General features: G+C 48.5%; 1 protein-coding gene across 1 annotated transcript; it reads right to left on the bottom strand.

The window, feature by feature from the left end:
• Positions 1–35: 35 nt before the first annotated feature.
• Positions 36–8579, bottom strand: ZYX (zyxin). Its single transcript, XM_049774710.1, has 10 exons — positions 8336–8579; positions 8020–8235; positions 7366–7568; positions 7176–7268; positions 6514–7065; positions 2297–2417; positions 1597–1766; positions 1327–1505; positions 649–769; positions 36–437 (listed from the first exon to the last, which is right to left on the bottom strand). Exons 2-10 carry the CDS (start codon positions 8213–8215, stop codon positions 330–332), a joined length of 1743 nt encoding a protein of 580 aa, XP_049630667.1. The 5' UTR covers positions 8216–8235; positions 8336–8579; the 3' UTR covers positions 36–329.
• Positions 8580–27038: the final 18459 nt, after the last annotated feature.

Genomic DNA, 27038 nt, shown 5'->3' with positions numbered 1-27038 from the left:
GGGGGAACTCAGAAAAAAAAGACGGCAGCAAAAAATTCTGGAAAACAAGTTTTATTCGAAGCTATTGCCACTGATGGCGGATGGCACTGTCCCATCCGGGACTTGCCTTATCCCAATAGTCACAGGGTGTGTCTTACCTGGGCCCCTTTGCAAGCACAGCACTCGGGCCAGGTTTGGGATGGGGTTATGAACTGAGGGGGGGGCAGCAGTGAAAGCAGACCCCAGGAAGGGGGGGTGACTGGTGGAGAGAGGATGGCGGTTGGTCATGGCAGGGTAGGGTCCCCATAATTCATGTTGGGTTAGGGTTGGAGTGGAGGAAGGGCCCCCTCTCAGCTTTTTGAGGCACGTGCACTGTGGCACTTGCGGCAGAGCACGTGGCCATCCAGGGGGAAGCAGCCATTGTCATCTGCCTCGATGGATAGCGGCTTCCCGCAGTCCTGCGAGAAACATGGGGGAGAGGCTATGTTGATTGGAAGGCTGAGTGCACTCACGATTCTCCCCATAAGCTTCAGACTCTGCACTAAGTGGGTAGAGCTGCTATTAAATATGCTCCCCCCACCCACAAAAGCTGTGGATCTCCCAAGGGCACCCACTCTCCCTTTCACCTCATTTGCTCCCCCTTCCCTCTCCTTACGGGGCAGTACCCACCTCACACTTGTAGCATTTCATGTGGAAATTCTTGTCCAGTGCCACCACACGCACTGTCTCCTCGCGGCCAGGCTCTGGCATGATGGGCTCTGAGCAGACTGAGCACCGAGGGGCGTACTGCCTGGTGGGGGTGGGAGCAGGAGAGGGGGTGTCAGCTCTCAGACACCCACGTGTGTACATAAAGCTCAAGAGGAAGGGTGAGAGCTGGTAGCTTATCAGTCCGTATTGTTCTCACATTGCAGAGAGCGATGCACACAGCTACTCCCCAAATTGGGCTCCCACCCCAAACCCAGAATCCACCCAGCCCACCCTGTGGCTCATGGGTATGCCTTGGTGTTGGGGTATGTGGCAGGACACAGAAACCCCCAACATCCTCAGAGGGCAGAAGAAGTGAGAGCGAATGTGTGGGACTGAGAAAGTGGCCACTTGGTCCAGCCATCCCCACAGCCCCATACAGCTGATGTGAAACAATGTCACCACACATGGCCCTGAACACCAGCCACGCCTGAAGGTCCTGGGATGGGCAAAGGCTTGGCTGGGTGTAAGAAAGGCCACTGCACAGTCCAGGCCACATAGATGGGCTCTACCTTCTCTAGGGCTGGGGTAGAGGTTGGAAGGCAGCCTAGACTGACTCCTGGAACTCAGAAGACATGCGGGGGAGAAAGGGGATGTCCTCACTTGTGGTAGTCAGGGACGCAGTGGGGCTGGTTGGCTTGGTCTACGATGAAGGAGGTGCCCTCTAGTGGGCAGGCGCAGACCACGCAGGTGAAGCACTGTGGGTGGTAGGCCTTGCCTGTGGCCCTCAGCATGCGGTCGGTGATGGGCTGCCTGCAGGTGTTACACTTTTCCAGGGTGTCCTGAGGAGAGGTCAAGCAGGTTGTCATATGCGGCCTGGTTCCATCCTGCCCAAGACATAGCAGCCCTCACAGTGGAGTACCCCAGACTCACGGTATAACAGCTCTCACAATAGGGTGCCCCCTCCAGGCTGTAGAACTGCTGTCCCTGTAGCTGCAGCCCACACTGGTGGCAGGTAAAGCAGGTGATGTGGAACAGCTGGCCCAGAGCACGCACTGCTGGCTGTGCACGGGCCAGGGGCTGCTGGCACCGACCACAGAGCTCTGGAAAGGCAACAAGACAAATCAGTGGGAGGATGGGGAGATGGAGAGTAAGACACTGAGCCATAGCACATAGCAGACTCAGGTTTTTATCCCTAGCATTGCATATGGTCCCCTGAGCACCAACAATGATTCCTGAGTGCAGAACCAAGATTCAGCCCTGAATCAGCCCTGGTGTGGCCCAAAAAGAAAAGAGAGAGAAAGAAAATAAAGAAGAAAGAGAGTGAGAGAGAGAGAGAAAGAAAGGAAAGAGAAAGAAAGGAAAGAGAAAGAAGGAAGGGAGGGAGGGAGGGAGGGAGGGAGGGAGGGAGGGAGGGAGGGAGGGAAGGAAGGAAGGAAGGAAGGAAGGAAGGAAGGAAGGAAGGAAGGAAGGAAGGAAGGAAGGAAGGAAGGAAGGAAGGAAGGAAGGAAAGAAGGAAGGAAGGAAGGAAGGAAGGAAGGAAGGAAGGAAGGAAGGAAGGAAGGAAGGAAGGAAGGAAGGAAGGAAGGAAAGGGGAAAGGATTCAGGGAAGTGTCCCCCACCCCCAGCTCACCGTTGGGGGCCACACTGGGCCGCTGTGGTTGCTCCATGTCCTGCATCAGCTGCTGAGTCAACTGCTCCAGCTCCTCCACCTCTTTTAGAGTGAGGGGTCCTGGCATCCCAGGGGAGCGTGCCTGAAACCCAGCATTTGGTTTACTCAAGCTGGGGAGATCACCCCCTTTCCCTGAATCCATTTCAGTCACCTAGAAAGCACTGGCTCCCATGAAACCATCTCGTTCTCCCCTCCACGAACCTCCCTACCCCTGCCACACAGCACCCCTGGCACCACATAAGCAAAGGGAAGGTGACGCCTCCAGGGCAGAACCCCCCTACCCTAGACACAGACAGGCCAGAACAATGGAGCAGACAGGCCACATAACACAGCAGCTTGGGTCATCGAAGCACTGAGGACACAAGGCACGCACCAAGTCCACAGATCATGCGAGGGTCATGGCCCCCTTGAGTGGTGGGCCTGCCACTGCATCCCCAACCCCACAACCGCACACACCTACCCTGGCCCGTCTGCTGCAGAGCAGCGCCGTGAGCATGAGGGCACAATACAGGCAGGAACCATGTTAAAGCCTGAGATTCGGGGAGCCCACAGCCCAGCAACCCACAGAGGCCCACCCAGTCCCAGAGAGAGGGGGCTTCCTGGGTACCAAGCCACAGTTCCATCTTAGAGGAGTGTCCCAACCCTCTTCGGGGTTAGCGGTTCACCAGTGAAGGCCAGCTGGCTGTACTAGCAACTCCCCTGGGACTCAGCCGGCACCAAGGTAAGGCACACCAGGTTGATTTCTTTGGCCCTGGGTCAGTTCACCCAGGACACTGTCCCAGCATGGCCTGGAACCCCAAAGCCTCAGGCTACCCCCTTTCCACCCAGTTCCCTCCATGGGATGTGAGGGAAACACACGGAGTCTGTTCTCACAGGCTCCAGCTACCACCTCTTCAGCCTTGGGCACCTGCAAGGCCCCTGTACAACCTGAGTGTGACCTCTTGCCTCTGCCCAGTGTCCCTGAATGGCATCTTGCAGAAGCCAGCCCTGACTTTCAAGTGCCACCCTATGCCTGCCCAGACTATGCACACAGAGGTGGGCTACTGACGTGGGTGTCCAGGGGGCCCAGACATTGCTTTCCCTGCCTGCCCATGGGCATCAGTCATTCCCCAGTTTCCACCCAGTCCTGAGCGCTTCCTGTCCCTTTTCCAGGGCTCTGGGCCTCTCCTGGCCACTGCTGTGCCCTCAGCCACCAACACTGCTGTGGCTTATCTGGCCCCATCACAGCCCTGGGTCACGCCACCAGCCGCTTCCTGTTTCTGCCTGCCTCCGGAGCTGCAGAAAGTAGGTGGGGAGACGCCCGTCACTGCAGTGAGTCCCCAGGACACTGCAGCGCCCTTATACTGCAGCTCACTGGGCTCTGCAGGCTCCAGGCTGCCTTCCCCACTGCAGCTGCTCCAAAGCTTCCATCTTCAGGGCCCCCAAGGCTTCACCTCCTCACATTCCCCAATGACCTCACCTCTTACATGACAGAGGAGAAGGCAGCCATCCCACACCAGTTCCCTCCTCATTCCTCACCCCAGAAAACTGGCAAACTGGCTCCTCTGGGAAACTCCTGGGACCAAGTGAGAAATGTTACTTCACCCATGGCCTCTTCTACTGGTCGCAGCCCTGAGCTGGTATCTCCTGACTAAAATATTTCCCACATGCTAGCACCCTACATACATCCTCAACAAAGTTATACACACACCACAAGCCCCTCACAAACACACCCCACTATATATCCCCTCCACAGTCCATTACATACCCCCACTTTACCTCCCACCTCCCTATAAACCCTATATACTATACTATAAACCCCCACGTCTGAGGACACCCAGGATTGTCTCGGAATACAGCCCCTCCCCAGCTGAGTGATCAATCAAGCAGAACAAGGTCTTGGAGCCTTTTGCCCAAGGTGCTGTCCCCCCATTTCCCAGTCCAGCTGGTTCCCTTTCTGGACTTCGGCACGGAGCCAGCCACTGGCTTCCACAAACTCACGAGCCTTCTCTTCTTCCTCTCTCCCTCATCTTCCTCCTCTTCCTACTCTTTCAGAGCATGAAGCTGGGGATGCTCCTTATAAGTGCCCCAGCACTGGGCCTCGAATTCCCTCTCCATGAATGTGCCAGCACCACAGAGTGGCCTCATGTACTTCACTATGTCTCCACACATCTCTGCTGGAAAACTTGCCTCAAAGCAGCATGGTCACCCACCCTGCCCAACAGCTGTATCCCTAACCAAACCCGTTAGAACTAGCCAGGCCAGTTCTCTCTTCTGTTCCCCTCCATATAACTCTCACTTTCCCACAAAAACTGATTTAGTCTCCAATCTCCCCGATGCCTTCAAGTTTACTCCTACTGGGGCTGCAGAGAGAACACTATCTGTGGGGAAGGTACTGGCCTTGCACACGGCTGATCCAGTTTCAATGGTCCACACACCATATGGTAACCTCCCACCCAAGATTGATCCTTGAGCTTAGAGACAGGAAAAAACTCTGAGGACCACTAAGTGTGGCCCCAAATCAAATTAAAAAAGTAAGGGCCTGAGAAAGAGTACAGTGAGTAGGATGCTTGCCTTGCACATGGCAGACCCAGGTTTAATCCCCAATGTTCCATAAGGTCCCCTGAGCCCACCAAAAGTGATCCCTGAGAGCAGAGCCAGGAATAAGCCCTAAGTACTGTTGTGTGTGGTCCCAAATAAAATTAAAAACCAAAAACCACAATCATTTTCCCATTACATTGCCCTTCCTTCCTCTCATCAGTAATTTTTTTGAGCCACACCTGGTACTGTTCAGGGGTTACTCCTGGCTCTGTATTCAGGGGACCATATGGGAAACCGGTGATCAAACCCTGGTTGACCACTTTCAAGGCAAATGCCCTACCGGCTATGCTATAGCTCTGGCCCCTAAAAGAGATTACTTTTTTGTATTTTTGAGGCCATGCCCATTGGCACTCAGAGGTTACTACTGGCTCTGTGCTCAGAAATTACTCCTAGCAGTCTAGGTGAACTGTATGGATGCTGGGGATCAACCCAGGGTCCGCTGCTTGCAAGGCAAATGCCATACCCACTGTGCTATCACTCTGGCCCCTCATCAGTATTCTTTTGTCTTTTTGTGGAGAAAACTATTTGGGGGGGGGGGTGTCAAGACTATTTTGTGGGGGGGGGGTGTCAGGCAGCTGAATGCTAGAACTGGAGCAGCAGTAAATCTTTGGTCCCTTGTGGTACCAGGGAATACCAGGGTCATTATATGGACATTCCCAGTGGTGCAGGGGAGAGGGCCTACTTGGGATTTGAATGAGTCTCCTTGGTGCACAATCAGAATTGGTACAACCCACCCTCACCCCAGCCTTCATGGTACATTTGGCCACTTTTCTCTTAATGTGATTTCCCCCCATCAGAGTTGCTGCCATACAATTCACCAAAACAAACTGGCACTGGCACTCCCCAGCACTGAGCCCACACAGACAACTGTTAACCTCTTGCCTCACCCCAACTCTACAACAGCTGCTGGGTCAGCCAGCTCATGCCTCCAACACAGTGGTCTCCTCTCCCCCACGGGCAAGAACTTATTTTCTAGAGCATTCCCTGGTCAAAAAACAGACCCTAGAGCTACCAATGCCAGAACAGACTTAATCTTCACAGCTATTGCCCAGAGGCAGGGAGGACGATTACTTAGAAAAGTGGAAGAAAACTGCAGGAACCAAGCTCCCCCAACTGTTTAGACTCATGGGAACAGGAATAAGCAATTCTAAGTTGGTTCCTTTAGCTTAAACTTCTGGGGACCATCTCCAGCAGCTCCCAAAAAAGGTAGCTCCTGGGCTGGCAGCAAGGTGTCGGCATTCCAAGCACTGCTTATCTCCAGCTGGCCCACCAGTGGGTGGGAGGGGAAGATTAGTTCAAGAATCCAGGAAGGGGGGTTGTGGCCAACAAGGACTGACTGGAGATGATCTCATCCCTCTTTTTCTGGAGCAGAAGGAAAGGGAAGGTCCATCAGACCCTCCAGTGCCTGAGTCAGCTTTAGCCTGAGGCCAGCACAGCTCAGGCACAGCCAGACTTCAAGACCACCAAGGCCCTTTCTGATCATTATCTCCTGGGACCAATCCCAGATGCTGACAGTTCTTCCAGGCACCCTTGTCCTTCCCCAGCAAGGCCTGTGGGCATCTCCTTTCTCCCCTGGCTCGCCCCAGCACAGCCCTCACCTGGGTCTGGTTTTGGCTGGGAACTGGCAGCGGTGGTGAGGGAACAGGCTGCTGCTTCTCCTGCACACGTGGCTTCTCCTTCTGCTGAGCATACATGAAGCTGGGGGGCTGAGAGGAGGTGCTGCCAGTGGACGAGGGAGCTTCAGAAGACCCCAACTTCAGAGTGGGCTGAGCCCCAGTTCCCCCTGGAGTTCCAGGAGACCCCAACTTCGGAGTGGGCTGGGCCCCAGCTCCCCCTGGAGCTCCAGGGCTGAACTTGGAAGCCACTGGAGTAAACTTGGACGTCACTGGGGAGAACTTAGGGGCTGGAGAGGGGCCAGGAGGACTTCGAGGTTGAGTGTTAGCCGAAGAAACAGCCTGGGGCTGGCCTTGGGGCTGAACTGGAGGCTTGGCTGGGGGTTGCCCGGAGAACTGAGGTGGGCTGGGAGACACAGGCTGGGAGCTAGGAGGGGTTTTCCAAGGAGGCAGGGGGGCTGCAGCCCCAGTGATGGTGGGTTTGGGCTTGGAAATGAACGGTGTGGACACTGGCGGGGGGACATATCCTGATGACACCTGCAAAGGGGTAAGGGAAGGGGGACAGAGAAGTAAAAGCAGGTCAGGAAACAGGTCAGGCACACTCCAGTTTCAGGGCTGTTTGTTTGAGCGCCTGTCTCAGCCCTTACCCGTGCCTTGAAAGGGTCGTTCTTGGTCATATCATCCAAGAGAGTGGACAGGGAGTTTATCTCCAGGTCAATACTGCTCACCTTCTCCCTGGGCTGGAGGGGCAGAATCAGGCCAGGTGAACCCTTCTCTCTGGAGGAGGAAGCGGAGAGGGGACGGACCCAGCCAAGCTAACCCTCCCGGACCCCATACCTGAGGCGGGGGTGGCAGAGGGGCCTCGGGTCCTGCCTGGTCCTCCAGCGGCGGTGGAGGGGAGGGAAAGGTATCATCCTCCAGGGGTGCAGGGGGAAAAGGCTCCTCAATCGGGGGAGGGGGCGGCGGGAAGGCCCCTCCCAGGGCGCCCTCCGGGTCTTCAGCACAGTCCCCAACAAGCGGTGGGGGCGGCAATGGGAAATCTAGAGAGGGAAGAATGGAGAGGGGACCTACATTGAGGTGGCCTCCAGCACCAAGTCACCCCCCGCACGCACCCACCCACCCAGCTGTGGCTACAACTCTTACCCTAACCTCACAGCTCTCCAGGGTAGGGGGCTCCCAGAGCGTAAGGGAAGGAGGGCATGGGCTAGGGGAAAGGGTGTCGGGAAAGGCTGGGACTGCGCCCAGGAGCGCAGTGGCTCCCGTTACGCAGGGGAAAACGGACCCCGGGGATGCAGAGACGCGCCTCAAATTCCTGCTCCCGCCCCCCCAGGCGGCGGAGAACTTGGACCGAGCCCAGGAGCTCCAGGATGAGGTAAGAACATCTGCTCGGGACGGGATGCCTGGGCCCCCATCTTTCCCGACACCCCTTCCCCAAAAACGCGCGCGCGCGCGCACCGCGCCCGCCCTCTCCCACCTCCCCAGCCGCCTTACCTTCGGGGGGCGGCGGGGGGACGTCGCCCACCCGGCCGATCTGTGCGCGCTGCGCCCCGGGCTCGCCGTCTCCGGGCCGGAATGGGTTGACTTTGGGTTTGGGGGCCACCACCGGGGCGAACTTCTTCTGCGGCGCGTAGAAGGCCGGCGCCGAGACGGACACGGAGATGGCGGGGGACGGGCGAGGGGCCGCCATGGCCGGGGTGCTGCTGCGAGCTGGGGTGCGGGGTGGGGAGGGGGTGCAGGCGGGTCAGGCACGCCGCGCCCCGCGGCACCCCGCGCCTTCCCCGGGTGGCCGCCCCGCGCCCAGCCTCACCGTGCGCGCCGCGTCCGGGGACCCGCCAGGGGAGCGCGATTCCGACTGCGCGTCCCGGGCCCGAGCCCGAGCCGCCGCCTGCAGCCGGGCGGGGCGGGAGGCGGGCAGAGCGCGGCGCCCCGACCTTACAAGGAGCGGCCCCGAGAGGGGGCGGGGAGCGGCGGGGAGAGCCACGGGAACGCCCCCAGGAAGGGGCCCCCGAGCCGGGCCAGCGCCCGCCCGGCCTCCGCCAAGGTCCTCCTTCCCTTCCCGCGCCGCGCGGCCCCGACCACCCGCTGCCCTGCCCGCACAGGCCTCTGATGTCATTTCCTGACCCCTCCCCGCCTCGGTCCCTCTGACTCACACTCACCGGTCCCGCTCGGGCGCAGCGGCACCCGGAGGCCACCCCCAAGCCCCGCCCGGCGCGCCCCTCCCCAAGCCGCCGTTACCTGCGCCCCCCACGCGCGCCCCGCGCCCCGGGACCGCTCCCCGGGGCTGCTGCTGGGGCCATGGCTCTCCACCCCCCTCAGACCTGGGGCGAGCGCTGTGAGTTGTGGGAGGGGCGTCTTGGAAGGACCCCCCCCCCCAACATCAAACCCATGGAAGTGTGGAGCAAGGAATTGGTTCACGCACCGCACCGCAACAGCCAGGCCCGAAAGTCAAACATGGGGGTGGGGAGGAGAGGCGGGGTAGGTGTGGAGGACGCGCATCCGAGTTCTGGGATGGTCCCCCCTGTTTCCCCCTTGGGGTATCGCCAAGCCTTGCTGGTGGCATCGGACTCCTTGGCTTTGGACCCCCAACTCCCCCAAGCTATTGGTAGGGACTGGCCTGGCAGGGGGGTGGAGGGTGGAGGATTGTTTTTAATTGAAGCTGGAAACTTGCCAGGCCGCTGCCTGAATTTTTCCACACTGACTTCCTACCGGCGATAGAGTTCTGTGGCTTGCAGACGGGTACCCAAATACCTCCGTTATCGCACATTTCCAGTCCCCTATCCACCCACCCCCCGTCCAATTTACTCCCATAAATCGACCGTGAGAAACCCAGCCGGGACTTTGGACATGGGCATATCTAGGTGACCCCTGGGTCTGACTCTGATGTCAATCAACGTCCAGTCCCCAGGAACCAGTGAGGAGAGAAAGAGAAGGGAAGGCAGAGTTCCCGAGCAAGCCTCTCTCCCCCTTCTCTCCACTCCATCATCTCTGGGTGTGAAGCAGTGATAAGTTTCATCAGCTCACCTTAGTACATCACATGGAGGGGAAAATAGAATTCTATCTTAAAGTGCCACTTTCACTCATAGTGGAAGTTCCAGCCCATTAGCTTCAGTTCCACCTTTTATTTATTTTGGTTTTGGGGTCACACCCAGCAGTGCTCAGGAGTTATTCCTGGCTCTGCGCTCAGAAATGGCTCCTGGCAGGCTGGGGGACCAGATGGGATGCCATGAATCGAACCCAGGTCTCTCCTGGGTCGGTGGCATGCAAGGCAAATGTCTTAACCACTGAGCTATCTCTTCTTCTGTGTTTCCCCCCTTTTATATTCTCTCCAGCCCCTATGTTTGCAAAGCAGATCTCCCTTAGCCAATAGTTTTTGGGTTTGTTTGTTTTTCTAAGGGGGGTTGGGTTGTGTCACACCTAGCGATTCTGGGGATTACTCCTGGTTCTGCACTCAGGAATCACTCTTGTACTTGTGGGGACAATATAGGGTGCCAGGGATAGACCCTGAGTGAGCTGCCTGTAAAACAATCTCTCTCCTGCCCCTTAACCAATAGTTTAAACCTAAAACTACCTCTCCTTTCCTCCTCAGAATCCCGTTCTTCCCTTGGCTTTGTCATGGGTTTTCCCACAGCCACGAGTCTATATGGCCACATATGTTGGGGAAACATGCTCTGCAGACCTTCTCTGACACGTACGAGCTGGTCCCGGGCCTATCCCTATGAGGAGCTTCTGGAAATATGATACTAGATTTCCTGTGCATGTTAAAGACTGTGTCTTGAGCTTTACAGGATCAAAAGTCTGGTTGCCACTCCTTCAAAACAGACCTACCTTCCCTACTGGGGACTAAAAAGAATAGGAAGATGGTTTCTAAGAGTCGCAAGAGAAAGAGCTATCAGACTTCTTAAGGTCCCCCTAAGGCACAATGTACATGAGCAAAATATAGTATGTTTAATTGTTAGGTAGCTGAGCCTATTTATAAATCCAAAAGACAAGAGTGTGTGGGCCAGCTGGTTTTACTGACAACTGAGAGCAGGCAGGCGGCAGAATCTTAACAGCTGCAAGTTTGGAGCCAGACATCTCAATGCAAGTAGGGTGCCCCAGAAGGATAGAATCTCTAAATCAGGATGTCTCAAGTGGACCTGCAGATTCCATGCGATTAAAATGCAGACGATGGACAGCAGCAATGCTCAAGATTCTTCTCTCTGTGTATTTTTTTATCTTAAGTAAATGATCCTGATTCATCTCTCTAGATAGTATGTACAAATGTGTAGTGCATAAATATATGATCTGGCCTATCCTTTCCAACAGCCAGGCAGAGAGGATAAAGGAAGAAAGAAAATAGGTAAGGACTTTTGCTCCTGAAATAAAAGTCTCTGCAAGAATCACCACGGCCTTGTTTATCTCTACCAGATAACAGAAGGGTGTTCTCCAGAGCTGCTCCACAAGGAGGTTAAACACAGGGTAAAAAGGAAAGAAGGAGGGAAGCCTTGTCAAAAAGTGAGTTCTGAGCTGGAAAAAGGAATGATGTCCTGAGGTGCCTTCCAGAGGCAGACTGCAGATGGACGCAGGGCCAATTATTTGTGATGCTTCACTGTGCGATAGCAGCAAGAGCCAGAACAGCAAGGACAGTGACAGTAGGCAAGGAGAAAGATGAACACGTGGCCCGACAAGGCCCTTTAAACATGCCACCAGGTCATCCTCAGGGTCAGCTTGTGGACCAGAGAACAAGCTCCATGGGCTGGAAACAGGCTTTACCTGCAAGAGACCTGATTCCACTCCTGCTACTTCATATGGTCTCCCCCAGCACAGCTCAGAAGCAACTTATGAGCAAAAAACCAGACGGGAACACACCCCCCCCCCCCAACCAAATCAAGCTATGAAGGATGGACACTAATCTCCCATATTTTTATGTTTTGCTGTTTTGTGGAGCCACACCTTATCACACCACACAGGGATCACTCCTGGTAGGCTTGGAGCACTATATGGGATGCCAGAGATCAAACCTAGGTCTGCCACATGCAAGGCAAGTGCCTTATCCTCTGTACTATCTTTCTGGCTCCAAATATCCCACATTTTAGTAAGGGAAACCGAGGCCAGCCAGATGTTGGATTTCTCCCCTAAACTACAGATAGACCTTTTCTGCACTGCAGATAATGAAAGATGCCTTTGGCCACATTTACATTCTCACAGTCCATCCATCATCTCCTACAAGAGCCCTCATACTCTGACCACAGCTTTAAGTACTCTTTCTTTTTTATTTTTAAAAAAATTTTGACAAGGGCCAGAGAGATAGCATGGAGGTAGGGTGTTTGCCTTGCATGCAGAAGGACGGTGGTTGCAATCCCAGCATCCCATATGGTCCCCAAGCCTGCCAGGAGCAATTTCTGAGCATAGAGCCAGGAGTAACCCCTGAGCGCTGTCAGATGTGACCCAAAAACCAAAAAAAAAAAAAAATTTTTGTTTAACAAATAAGATTCTAGCCACCTCTTCTTACACCCCCACCCACCTTGTCTCACCAACCCTCCCCACTTCCTCTGCTAATCTTAGTTCTGTTATCAGTGTCCATTAGTTGTTTTGTTTTGTTTTGTTTTCTTTGTTTTTTGTTTTTTGGGCCACACCCGGCAGTGCTCAGGGGTTACTCCTGGCTGTCTGCTCAGAAATAGCTCCTGGCAGTCACAGGGACCATATGGGACATCGGGATTCGAACCAACCACCTTTGGTCCTGGATCGTCTGATTGCAAGGCAAACACCGCTGTGCTATCTCTCCGGGCCCCATTAGTTTATTTTTTTGTTTGGTTATTCTTTTTTTTTGGGGGGGGGGGCACACCCGGTGATGCTCATGGGTTACTCCTGGATATGCACTCAGAAATCACTCCTGGCTTAGGAGACCCATATGGGATGCTGAGGATCGAACCAAGGTCTGTCCTGGGTCAGCCGCAAGCAAAGCAAAAGCCATACCACTGCACTATCGCTCCAGCCCCACTAGTTTATTTTTTATTGGTTTATCTTCTCACCAATATTTTTTATGTACTTATTTATTTACTGGTTCAAGGCCACACCTGGTGGTGCTCAGGGGTTACTCCTGCCTCTATGCTTGGTACTGACTCCTGGTAAAGCTCAGGTACCATATGTAGTACCCAGGATTTAAACTAGAGAGGGCAGGAAGCAAGATGAATGCTTTATCATCTCTCTGGCCCAGTATCAACTTTATTTTTGCAAGTGGCGAGGATCAATCCTAGTGCCTCATGCATGCAGGCAAGTACTCTACCACTGAACTACATCCCCTGGCCCTGTTCCTCAATTTTATAAATATTCCATACATGGGTGAAGTCATCTAATACTTTTCTGCCTTCTGACTCCTTTCACATCACATAATTCCCTGGAGCTCTATCCATTTTACTGCAAATGGCAAAATTCTATCCTTTTAAAAGCTGTATAATATTCTGTGGTACAAATGAACCATGTGCTCTTGAGCCATTCCCCTGTCAACTTTAGTTGTTTCCCCTTCTTAGCTGTTATAAGTGATGCTGCAATTAAACGCTGGGACATTTGAATGTAAATAAATTTGCATGTTCATGTTTTATCTTATGTTCAGGTAGATGCCCAGAAGTGGGACTGCTAGATCATAGAATGACTTGAATTTTAGCTTATTGAGGAAGCACCACATTTTACCAAGCTGTTAGCCTGAGTTTACATCCTCACCCACTGTGCAAAAACCAGTTATCTGGTGTGTCATTGTGGTTTTCATTTGCATTTCCCTGACAATCAGCAATAATGAGCATCTTTTCCTATGCCTGTTGGCCATCTGTAGGTCCTCTTCAGATGCCTATTCAGATCATCTGCCCATTTGGGGTTTTGTTCTGATAGGGATTTTTGTTTTGGCTTGATTTTGGGGTCACACCTGGTAACATCAGGGGTTACTTTGGCTCTCTGCTCACAGGTAACTCCTGGCAGGCTGGGGACCATATGGAATGCTGAGGATCAAACCCAGGTGGGCCACATGCCAGGCAAATGCCCTACCCACTGTGCTATCCTATCCCTCTGGCCCCTTGATAGGGATGTTTTGTTGTTGTGAATGATCAATTTTCCTTATCTCCGTATCATTCAATTCTCCTCTTCACCTGCAATCTTGTACACTCATATTTTGCATATTTGAATTGTATACAAAATCATGTGAACACATAAACCAGATTTGTGGATAGGAGTAGCATACATATACATATATGTACTTTAATGTAATAGAACATTTTCAAAAGAGATCTCCAGAAATTGTACAATGATATGTGTAAGGTTACAGAACTAAGGAGAAGCAAACGACTTACATTTGTCTCTTTTCTCCATGAACAATTTATTCCTAAGTTTCATTATTTACTTTTTTTGCCTATCATATAGTCCTTTATTTTGGTCTGGGTCCATACCCAGCAGTGCTGGAGTGGGGTTCTTTCCAGTTCTGTGCTGGGGTTCTCTCTTGGTAGTGCTGAGGCCTTGTGATGCTGGGGATAAAACCCAGACATCTAAAAAAACAAACAAACAAACCAAAAAAAAAAAAAAAAAACCAGACATCTTACACATAAACCACATGGTCTAGCCTGCTATACTCACCCTCTCCCAAGTCCTTAACAGTACATTTTACATTTTTAAACATTTTTATAAACACAAAGACAAAAGGAAGTAATAACTCTGCCATTTCTTTTTCCTCACCCAGAGGAGTTTTCTGGCTATTTACAGCGTTTTTCCTTTTTCCCATATTTATTCCTCATCTAGTGCTACTGTTTACTAGTACAAAAGAATTTTGGGGGTGGAGTATTAGACATATTGGTTAGGCAAGGGAAGCACGATGGGTAGAAACATCTAGAAGGACCCAGGGATCTTGTATTCAAGGTGAAGAAAGAACAGACAGGAATCACCTCTCTCCACTCTTTCTCCCCTCCGCCACATGCTTAAGGATCAAAGAGTGAAAGAAATGTCAAGCACAAATGTCTTCCTTCTGGGGTTGGAGCAATAGTGTAGTGGGTAGAGCACTTGCTTCGCATGCAGTTGGAATCCCATGATTCCATATCGTCCCATCAAACACCACCAGAAGTGATTTCTAAGTGCAAAGCCAGGAGTAATCCCTGAGCAATTTTTGTGGCCCCCTACAAAAACAAAACAAACAAACAAAAAACAAATGCCTCCTCTCCTCTCCCCTCTCCTCCTTTCTCTTCTCCTCCTCTCCCCTTTCCTCTCCCCTTTCCTCTCCCCTCCTCTCCCCTTTCCTCTTTCCTTTTCTCCCCTCCTCTCCCCTCCCCTCTCTTCCCCTCCCCTCTCCCCTTTTCTCTTCCCTTTCCTCTCCCTCTCTTTTCCCCTCCCCTCCCCTCCCCTTCGCTTCCATCTTCACTTCTCCAGCATCAGTGTGACTGGCTGACATCAGAATGTTATCCTCTGTGCTGCACTTTTCCATTTCTTAATTCCAGCCAAATCCTTCTACATGACCTATGGAAAGATACACAAATTCAGTTCTTGCCCTCTAGCTAGTCTCCGTGAAGAGGAAAGATCACGTAAGTATCTCTTTTGGGTATAATAAGCCCAGTATTAACATTAAACAAAATTTCAGCAGCACTTGCTTGGTGTGGCTCTACTCATTGTGACACTGTAGTGTCGTGGCCCTTGAAATACCATTAGTAATATCCCACTAGAGTGAAAGTAGCAGAAAGAATTACAGAATTTGGAAAGCAAACGCAATTGGGTCCGTAAGAGGCAAGGTCAGAGCCAGATGGACACCTAAAAGCTCTGCAAGCCTCAGCAAGGAAGAAATGAGTGGTGGTTGTGGGGGGTTAGAACAAGGCAGATGGTCAGGCAGCAGAGTTAGCAGCTAAGGGAGCTGGGAAGGGCAGACAGGAAGGAGACCCAGGACACCAACCATAAGGCAGGAAGGTTCCTGGCACGGGGCAGACAGAGCAAGCATCTGCTGCCTCCATTTCTCTCTGGAGGTAGGAGAATCCCAAATGGAAGTGATCATGGCCTAGTCACCATGTATTTGTCACTGAAGATAGTCAGCAAAGTCGAAACGGGGAAACACATTCCCCCCCGGGGTGGTGGGTTCATTGTGATAGAGATCTGTACTTGTATCTCCTGCCTCCTTTACCCCTTTAATAAGATGGGCCTGGTATGATGAAACCACTAGGCACAGCTGGCACAGGAAGTGGGTACCCATCAGCAAACCCTTGCTCAAGCTTCCTGAAGCCACCCTTCCTGTCCCAATGTTTATCATTATTTATTTTGCTATCACTCAGAGATACAACAACGTGGCAAATAGACACCAGAACTCACCCACAGGAATTGAAGTCCTCCTACTTTAATTTTTTTGCATACTTGGACCCACTGGGAGACACTGTGTGACCAGATAGGAGGGGCAACTGACCAAAGAACATCTGTACTACAGAGCTGCATACCTAGTTCCCATTAAGTAGTGATGGTTGGTTCAGTGACCTCTCATGGAAGACCTTGGACAATGTATGTCATCAAATCAAGAACCTCGACTGCATTTGCTGAAAGTCTGTGAGATCCAAGTCTGTACTTGGGAATGTCAGAGGACTAACATCTGGAGCTTATCATTGATTTGCTTAGAAAAGGTTTATTGAGCTCCTACTATGTGTAAACACTGGGGTCAGATGTCTAGGGCTCTGGATAACTGGAAGCCAAACTAGACAAGTTCTCAAGACCTCCTGAAGGCCCTTGTGCCCTTGAGGAATCTACCTTGGAAGAAAAATATCAACCAAGTCACAAGCAAATGGGAACTGCTACATAAAATCTTCAAGAGGAAAACAGGTGATGGAGCCCATAACTGGAGGTGAGATGTGGTTGAGAAGCTTCAAGAAGAAATGTCCAAATGCATGCATGAGCAAAAAGGAGGATCCTGTTCACAAAGCAGAGTGGGAGGAGAAAGTATTTCCTCAGGAGCAGCCAGTACACAACCCTCCTACTCAGCCTGAAGAGGCTGAGAGCAACACCCACCTAGGTAAGCATGGAGAGAGATGGACCTGCTGGCATCAGAGAGTCAGACATGCACTAGCATTTGGCTGTAGTGCAGGAACCTCTCCTAAGCAGAGATTCAGCCCATTAGAGAACTTCAACTTGCCATAGGAGAATGAGGAGATGCCATAGAGTTTGAGGTTAAAAAGATTTAGGAATTTTGAAAATGCCACCAGAGGGTCATGCAGAGACTAGCTAGTGGATCCAACTAGAGGTGAGCAAACACCTAAAGATGCTGTTATAGGGGCCATAGGGATAGTACAGTAGACAGGGTGCTGGTCTTGCATGTGGCAACCCAATCCAGGTTCAATCCCTTGGATCCTATATGGTCCCTCCAAGCCCCACTAGGAGTAACCTCTGAGAACAGAATCAGGCGTAAGCTCTGAGCACCAGTCGGATTTGACCAACCCCCCCCCCCCCCAAATAAACTAAAAAGAAGAAAGGAGGAGGAAAGGAAGAGGAGGAAAAGGAGGAGGAGAAAAAGTAGGAAAAAGTCAAGAAAGAGAAAAGTTATTATAATGGGAAGGGTTATGGAGATGGAAGCAGTGCAGAGAATAGTGGGATTTGGGGGACAAGAATCAAGGATACATCCTAGCAATGGTTTGTACTTGGGGTATGGGAGGGCAGAGAATGAGATTCAGGGGAGCTCACCCAGGCTCTGGTGTGTTCTCTCCCCAGAAAGATGCTATGGGACAGGTCTAGAGTTAGATCATTTTAGATCATTATTTGTTTCATTCTGAACAAGTTCCTGAGAGCGTACTGCAGGCAGGTGCAGGACGGAGCAAAAGAGAAGTAGGCTCAAGATTCACCATTATGAATCATCTACCTCCAAGTAGTAATTTGCAGCTGCTATTGGCTGGAAAAATCGGAGCAAATATTTGTGTGGGAAGTTGTGATGGATTATATGGTTCAGTGGACAGGTGGAAGGAGGCAGGTCGTGGTCCAGAATTCCTTCCTCCTTAGAGGCTCTTGCAGAAAGAAAGGGAAGAATCACACCTCCTCTCTTCCTCCTGCACTCACCATGATGATTCTATTTATGCTTCCTTGTGGCCACCAAAATTAATTGCATTAAGTTGCTTCAACCAATTATGTTTCTGGAAGAAGGTCTATATTTGTAGCTCATACTCTGTCTTGTTCCCTTCAGACCTGTGTTGGGTATCCTCTGGAGCTTAGAGCCCATATCCTACTGTCAAAGTGGTACCCTGTTCTTCCTGCATTCCCACCTGTGCTTGCTCTAACCTGAAATACCCCTTCTGACACCCACTCAGATAGACCCCCACAACCTAGCCCTGGGTCTGGAACAGATATCCCTCTGATCCTCATTGCTATTTCCAACAGAACTTCCTCCTCCTTTCTAAAACCCCTCGATTTTGAATAGCAATCATCAAATTAAACCATCTACCCACGTACACTCATCTAATGGAACTTTGAGCCTCATTTCTTAAACAATTGTTATTTCCTAGCTTGCTGGCATGCTTTCCCAAATGACTTGCTACTAATCTTTTGTGATTTCAGCCATGGTGATTACTTCCTTCCCCAGCCTTGAACTTTTCTCCTTCCATAGCTGTGCTCTCTTTCATCCTCTATATGCCCCAGAAATAACTCTAAACCAACAGGGACAAATAAAAATTTTATGTAACTTTTAAAAACTAGAAGAGGAACAGACGGTAGTAAAGTTAATAATATTCCTCTGCTCAATCTATCTAAAATATTGTTGTGACAACATGTCATCAGAATTTTTAACTATTAATTGAATACTTTATATTCTCCTTTACTTACACTAGGTTTTGGGAATTTGTATATGCATCAAGGAACTGTATCTGCATACTTAGAGATCATCTTAGTTTGAACTAGTTCCATCTCAGGTACTTGATAACACATACTACTGGATCATTGGGCAATTTTAGATTAATTTTGTAGCATCCCTTCATAATAACTGTCTCTCCAGTCAACTCCTTTCCTTTCCAGTTGACTTACTACTTTTTCTTTAATGCTCACCTTTAACGCATCAGTCTTTCAACCTACTTTTGGACGCACATGCCCACTTCCTTTCTGTATCCCCCATTATGTCCTACTTACGCCACTTAAAGTCCTTGAGCAATGAGGAGGGTAACTTTTGCTGTTCATCACCACTCTTTTGCGCTTCTTTCTCATGGTGATATTCACTGGGCAAAAACGCAAATCTGGGTTTAATCCAACTCAACCCACTCCGTACCTGCCTGGAGAGCTTTAAAAAAAAAATCTGTTTGACCCTTCTGACATCTTGAATTTGGTGGCAAAAGCTTCAGGTATTAATTCTGGGTAAAATAGTGTTTTCTTCATTTATTTTGCTTTATAATTCTCCCATTCTTTTGCAGGATACTTTCCATCTCTTTAATTTCTCCTTATCCTTGCTTACAGATGATCTTGCTTCCTGTTGCCTGGAAAAAACTGGGAAAATTGAAGAGGTGTCCCAGGTGTTCACCCACATCTACCCTCCCACATAAGTCTACATTCCTGCTCTCTACCTTTACTTCTTACTGTAGTGCAATATAATCCTATTCAACACTACCCTCTCCACTCTTACATCACATTCTGTTTCCTCACCCCAAACCAGGATATTACGCCAGCAATTAATGAAAGTCAATGGTTCTCTTGAATAGTTTGTCCCTGTTTTGTGCCTTTAGTAATCAAAACAGATAATGCTATGTTTTCCCCCAACTGAAAAAAAAAATCCCATTTCTTTCCCCAGCTCTCACTCTATTTTTCATTTGGCTGCCTTTAATGGGTCTTCTCTCATTTGTTCTCAATTTGTTTCCGTTATCTGTTGTCTTTACCACTTCCCTAGAATCACTCTTCTGGAGGTCAACAATGACCTTCAATTGCGAAAATCAGTAGATGACTCTCAGTTCCCACTTTTCTTGTCATATCAGCTCTATTGGATTTGGATGTTTACTTTCTTGGGACACACTTATTGCTTGTCTTTCAGCACACCATAGTCTCTTATTTTTCTTCCAGCATCATAGGACCATACTTCACAAGCTCTTTGTTAGATTTTAGCTTGTTTGTTTAACTTCTCAATGTTGGAGTGCTCCAGAATTAAGTTCTATGCTTGTAGGGTTTGGCATTATCAATGTCATTTTGTTTTTTTGGTTTGTTTTGGAGCCACATCCTTCAGTCCTCAGGAAATAGTCCCATCTCAGTACTCATGGATCACTGCCAGCAGTTGTGCTCAGTCCTAGTCTCTAGTATGCAAAGCATGTGCTCCAACCTGTACTGGCCCCATCAATGCCTAAACTGGGCACAACCACCTAGCTTTATTATTGTTGTTAGATGGTCTGACATGCAGTCTTCTTTCAAGACTCTGTTCCTGAATTTCAGAGCTGATAACTCTAGACATCCATAAGAATTTCCCAAGGGGTAAGGCACTTGCCTTTCATGCAACCAGCCTGGGTTCAATGCATAAGCATATATGGTGCCTAGATCCCCAACAGGGGTGATCCTTGAGAACACAGCTAGGATTACTGACCACAACAGGTTGTGTCCCCATGTCTCTCCCAAGTAATAAATAAATCAGAAGGAATCCATCAACTGAATTGATATGAGAAAAGATCAAAAACAAATACCCCAACTTCTTCCTCACTGAACTTCACAATTCTGTACTTCATACTTTAGATGTGTTTTATTTTTTTCAGGATTTTACTTGTTTGTTTTGAACCATAGAATCTGATTTTTCAATATTGAAGCCCCCAAAATAAAATTTTCCTCGGAGAAAAGCTCCTAATTGAGTATTTGACTTCCTGTGTGAAGAGCAATAAATTCCATCTAGCCATAACGCAACTACACTGGTGTTCTTATTGTTATCTCAAAGTACAAGGGCTATTCTATTTTAGACCCTAGCACTTATTATTCCTTCTTAAAGGTTCTTCCCAGACAACTACATGAATCACTCTATCATTTCCTTTCTATCTTTACACATATGCCCCCTTCTCAGTAAAGTCATACTTGATGACTTTAAAAATGCATAAACTGGGGCCAGAGAGATAACATGAAAGGCATTTGCCTTTCATGCAGAAGGACGGTGGTTCGAATCCTGGCATCCCATATGGTCCCCCGTGCCTGCCAGGGGCGATTTTTGAGCATAGAGCTAGGAGTAACCCCTGAGCGCTGCCAGGTGTGACTCAAAAATAAATAAATAAATAAATAAATAAATAAATAAATAAATAAATAAATAAATAAAATACATAAACTAAGTTGGCGAGAGAGCATACAACAGGTAGGATACTTGCCTTGCACACAACCAATCCAGCTTTAATATCTGATACCACATACGGTTCCCCAAGCCCTACCAGGAATGATTCCTGAGCAGAAAACTGAGAGTAAGTCCTGAACACTGCTGGGTGTAGCTCAAAAAAAAAGAAGTCAATAAATAAAAACATATAAACCAACATATTTTATGATCCTCCCTTTTTTATATTTTTCATAACATTTGCCACCATAAATATATCATTAAAACCTTAGTTTCAGTACCAAAAAGAATTCCTATCACTTATTTAACCTCTTTGTTTATAATTATTTCCTCACAATTTCTTCCTTAGATTGTAAGATTGTAAGCCTCATAATAAATTCATTTTGGTCCTAGTAACTAGAATAGACTAGCACAGTGCAGGGGTTTAATATCAGTAATGTAGAGTGAACAATGATGGAATTGAAAGGAATCAACTCACAAAGGAGGCAGAAAAAGGAATGGTCAGAATAACAGAAGAAAGATTGTGAAGGGAAGTTTGGGGACAAGGAATTGGTCAATAGTGAGGAATGCTCCTAGTATATCAGGTATGACTAGAAATGAACAAAATATGCTCACAGGAAGGCTACAGGGATCCGCCTGGAGAACATTTTCAGTAAAGATGCCAGATTAAAAAGGAATGAGGACTAAGTGGAGATGTGCAATAAAGATGAATGTTGGCACTTTTTTCTAGAACTTCGACTTTGAAGGAAACTAGAACAATACAGGGAAACATCAAATGGCAAATTCCAACTCCCACCTTTTGAATGCAGAGAATGCAGAGATTGCTCTCTTGCCCTCCCCTGAAGTCTCCACCCCATCAGTAATAAAATCTATGTCATCCATGACTGCAACCTAATGTTGTACATGTACCATATTTTTCATACCATAAGACACACTTTTTCCCACCAAAAATGGAGGGAAACACCTCCCAGAGTTCAAAGTCTTCATTGCCATTTTCCAGCTAGATGGTTCACTGCCCTGGGCAGAATCACAATGATAGACTGGATGATGATGATGACGAATTCAGTGACTGAATCCTGAGATTCACCTTCCTGATTTCACCCACCCAGGAGAGTTCAACCTGGTTACCTGTTAACTGATCAGCACGAGGAAAAACTTGAACCAAACAATTACTTAAATGTATGCCCAGGATTACACAATCATCTTAAATACGAAAGACAAGCATATTTAGCAATGGAAGGCCCCAATTGGAATGATTATTGTTCTTTTTTCTTAAAAAAGAAAAAGAAAAAGGAAAGAGGGTCCGGAGCAGTGACACAAGTGGTAGAGCGTTTGCCTACATGTGCTAATCTAGGATGGACCACGGTTTGACCCTCCAGTGTCCCATATGGTCCCCCAAACCAGGAGCGATTCCTGAGCGCATAGCCAGGAATAACCCCTGAGTGTCACCGAGTGTGACCCAAAAATGAAAAAAAAAAAAAAAACAAAGGAAAGAGAAAGGAAGGAAGGAAGGAAGGAAGGAAGGAAGGAAGGAAGGAAGGAAGGAAGGAAGGAAGGAAGGAAGGAAGGAAGGAAGGAAGGAAGGAAGGAAGGAAGGAAAACAGGAAGGAAGGAAGGAAGGAAAACAGGAAGGAAGGTAGGAAGGAAAGTAGGAAGAAAGGAATGTAGGAAGGAAGGAAGGGAGAGATGAAAGAAAGAAAGGAAGGAAGGAAGGAAGGAAGGAAGGAAGGAAGAGAGAGAAAGAAAGAATGAAAGAAAGAAAGAAAGAAAGAAAGAAAGAAAGAAAGAAAGAAAGAAAGAAAGAAAGAAAGAAAGATAAAGAAAGAGAGAGAAAGAGAGAGAAAGAAAGAAAGAGAGAAAGAAAGAAAGAAAGAAAGAAAGAAAGAAAGAAAGAAAGAAAGAAAGAAAGAAAGAAAGAAAGAAAGAAAGAAAGAAAGAAAGAAGGAAGGAAGGAAGGAAGGAAGGAAGGAAGGAAGGAAGGAAGGAAGGAAGGAAGGAAGGAAGGAAGGAGGAAGGAAGAGGAAGGAAGGAAGGAAGGAAGGGAAGGAAGGAAGGAAGGAAGGAGGAAGGAAGGAAGGAAGGAAGGAAGGAAGGAAGGAAGGAAGGAAGGAAGGAAGGAAGGAAGGAAGGAAGGAAGGAAGGAAGGAAGGAAGGAAGGAAGAAAAGAAAAAAGAAAGAAAAAGAGTGGTTGAAGGGAATCTGGGACACTGGTGGAGGAAAGTTGACTCTGGTAATGGAATCAGTGCTGGAACATTGTATGCTTGAAATTCAACTATGAATAACTTTGTAAATCCTGGTGCCTTCAAAAATCCGAGGAACCAGCAGTGGTAGGGCGTTTGCCTTGCATGCACCCGACCTAGGATGGATCAAGGTTTCGGTTTGATCCCCCAGAGTCCCATATGGTCCCCCAAGCCAGGAGTGATTCCTGAGCACATAGCCAGGACTAACCCCTGAGCATCACTGCTCCCCACTTTTTGGGTATGGCCCCCCCAAAAACAAAAACAAACAAATAAATAAAGGAAAAAGAAAGCTAAAAAGAAAATACAGCAAATCCAGTAATTACATACATAAAAATAATGTTACTCTCTTGACATGCCAAATAAACAAATTTGTTGTCTTGGTGTTTTCTTAAAAAAAAAAAAAAAGAAAGAAAACCAATCTTCTTATCTGACCATTTAACATGAAATTTACTTCCTTAGTATAATATTTTTGTGGGGGGCGGGGAGAATGTTGGGTCACATCCAGCAGTGCTCAAGGTTTACTCTGACTCTGCACTCAGGGATCACTCCAGCTGGTGCTAATGGGACCATATGAGATGCCAGGGTTGGCCATTTATCAGCTTTCCTATCTCTCTAGCCACATTGGGTTAATATTCTTTTTTTTTTAGGATTAATATTCTTTTATTACATTTTGTCTAAAAGGAGTTAACCAATCTGCACAAGCATAATCTAACATAGATTTGGGAAAGTATCATAGCAAAGGGAAAGGAGTGTTAGAGAAGGGTTAGAACACCTGAATTTTGGTCATTGTGAGTTGTATATAAGTTGAGGGGCTGAAGAGTACAGGGTTTAGGGCACTTGCCTTGCACAATATGGCCAACCTTAATCAATCCCTAGCACTGAATAAGGGCCTCTGAGCACTGGTAGAACTAATTCCTGCCTGAGCAGAGAGCCAGGAATAAGCCCTGAACATCACTGTGCTTGCCCCACCTCAAACAAAACAAAACAAAACATAAACAAAACCTGAGATCAATGTTTCTTGTCTCCAAATGTTTGAGAAACAGCCTTGATTTCTAAGATGTTTCTGGTTTTAACGATCTAATTCCCTGAGTATTCAGAGCTGATTCCTGTCAGGACAATGTCCAGGCTGGCCTTTTGGGGCAGGGCATAGACCCCATGATGCATACTTAGTTAGGTTCAGGATATGTTGTAGGATAGGTAGAAAGTTTCCAGGCATTAGATTTCACAGCAAAGCACACAACAAGGATCTGTATTCACAAGATAAGGGAAGGTACAGGGTTGGGGAAACACAGAATGGAGGGCTATGTAGGAATCCTAGAGGCAGGCTGTGAGCTGTCACCTCAAAACAGAAATGTCTGGTGGGAGTCATGGAGGACCCTGTAGCAGAGGTGATTCAGGATTGGACCAGGAAGCGGGAGGAACTAACTGGATATAAATATAGGATCTAAGGGGTCCCAGCAGGGGAGGGAAGGAGACTGCAGAGGCATGTTGCCACATCAACTACTCAGATGAGTTTGTCCCAGTTATGCAAGGACATATCTGCAATTCTCAGGAAGCAGTCTTTGGAGGGTAATATGGACATGGAGAGACACTGAGGCTGGGTGTGGCCTCTGTCTGGGTTGCCCATCAAAGCTTCTTCTGTATCCATGAAAAGAAGCTTGACCTTCAAGGCTCCCCTCTGCTCAGCTCTCTGGAATTGATGAAGTCTGTTTTTATTGCTTACCTGGCCTCTGACTCATGGTGCCCAGACTCCAGGCTTTACCCTCTTGGTCCTGGCATCATGCCTGGTTTGCAGCGGCCTATGACCCAGACCAGAGGCCCTGAGGAAGCTTCGGGGCCTGATCTGAAAATAGTAGTAAAGCAATGGCATTATCTCAGGTCCAATGGGCTAAACCCTCTCCTTCTTGGAGAGGCACATAAGTCTGGATAGAACCCCTGGCCTTGCCTTTCTCATCAGTATATGGATGAAAGCCCCCAAATCTGCAGCTGTTCTCTTTTTGACTTTCCACCAACTGCTTCTCAAAGACAAAACTGGGTGAGATGCCTTGTGTTGATCATCTCAAGGCTAACTATGGAGGTCAGCGGCGAAAGGTACTGCCCTCTGCAGGTTGGATCTGTAGGTTGGTGTAGAAAGTGGACTCAGAGAAGTGGACTTGCTATAAAGGAGTAAGGCTTGGACTCTAGCAGGAGAACACTGGAGTGAACTTATCTTTAAGCTTTAATATTTTCCAATGGTTTCCAAACTCATCTGAAGTCCAACAGGTGATGCCCTTTGTTGGTGTGTAAGTCTCATCTCCTTTGTGTTCAAAAGCCTAGGCAGGAAAGAACCCCTTTTCTGCCAAAGCCATTTGGGTATTTATAACAGCATTCACAGACTATACAGACAGGCAAGTCACAGACAGCTGGAGAAGAGATTATGTGTCTGTCCCCTCATGTACCAGGGACAGATCACATGATTTTTTCAGACTTATATGTTCCCTAGGCTGGACATTCTTCACCACTAATAGAGATTGATCAAATTGTTCTCTGTTCATACCACCAACAGTGAATTCTCCTATGAACCTGGGCATCCTATTCATTTAGCTGCCTGAGACTTCCTTCCTCAGCACCATTCTGTGCACAAGAACTACCCAGCCTTAGCTTCATGTCTATGAACTTCATGTGATAGGCTGGAGAAATAGTACAGGGCCTTGCATGTAAGCCAACCCCTGTTCAATTCTCAGCACTGCATATAGTCCTCCAATCAAGTCAGGGATCACTCTTTTTTTGTTTGTTTGTTTGTTGGGCCACACCCATGGGCCACACCCATTTGATGCTCAGGGGTTACTCCTCGCTAAGCGCTAAGAAATTGCCCCTGGTTTGGGGGGACTATATGGGACACTGGGGGATCGAACCGCGGTCCTTCCTTGGCTAGTTCTTGCAAAGCAGACACCTTACCTCTAGCGCCACCTCTCCGGCCCCTGGATCACTCTTAAACACAGAGCCAAACTCAGCCCCTGACCACCATTGGGTTGGGCTCATCCCACCAGGTTGATGAAATTTAGCAAGAACTCATGTGTGGATTTCACTGAGAACTCTGAAGATTGGGAGTGGGGAGAGAACTTCATAGACTTCAGGGTTAGATACTATGGCCACTTTCTACTCCATGAAAATACAACAAACACACAGCCAGCCAATGACTTATTTAGCTCTCAGTCTGTCCCTCTTCAGTATGTCAAGAATTAAGCCAGCCCACACTCTGCCCCTCTGCCTTCCCACTCACAGAGCATTGAGGAAATAATTATAATTTACTTGTCTATTTGTCTGGAGGCTGCACCTGGTAGTGCTCAGCACTTACTCCTGGTTTTGAGTTCAGGGACCCTTCCTAGGAGTGCTTGGGGGACCATCTGCAGTATCAGGGACAAAACCCTGGATGGCTGCATGGAAAACAGGTGCCTTAATTCCATAACATCTCTCCAGACTTGACCCCTCTGGTTCTCTTCTGTTGGCACCCAATGGCCCACTCAAGCTTTCATTCTAGTGCTCTCCTGAAGCAGCACGTTCACTTTCTGTGCCTTCAGTAAAGAAGCTTTCCTGGAAGCCATTAGAAGCTTCCCCAAAGGTGGATAAATTTGGGAACTGCTAGAATGCCTGTTTCCCTAAGACAGAATAGTATCCAAATCACTGACTTCTAGGAGCAAGATAGTAGCATAGCATTTGCCTTGTATATGAGTTCCTGGACCTCAGCACTGCAGGAACAAGAAAAAGGAAAAAAAAAGAACTGAATCATGAGCTATGGTAGGAAAGAATTGTCTCACCATCAAGGTCAGCAGCATCATGGTGCCTCGTGGATATAATGAGTTCCACACTGAAAAAGAAAATAAAAGAGAGAGAGAGAAAGAAAGAAAGAAAGAAAGAAAGAAAGAAAGAAAGAAAGAAAGAAAGAAAGAAGAAAGAAAGAAAGAGAGAAAGAAAGAAAGAAAAAAAGAAAGAAAGAAAGAAAGAAAGAAAGAAAGAAGAAAGAAAGAAAGAAAGAAAGAAAGAAAGAAAGAAAG

The sequence above is a fragment of the Suncus etruscus genome, chromosome 1, assembly GCF_024139225.1.
Source record: "Suncus etruscus isolate mSunEtr1 chromosome 1, mSunEtr1.pri.cur, whole genome shotgun sequence".
In the NCBI taxonomy this organism is placed as follows: Eukaryota; Metazoa; Chordata; class Mammalia; order Eulipotyphla; family Soricidae; genus Suncus; species Suncus etruscus.
The sequence above is the reverse complement of the archived record's forward strand: the minus strand, read 5'-3'. Positions and strand labels throughout refer to the sequence as shown.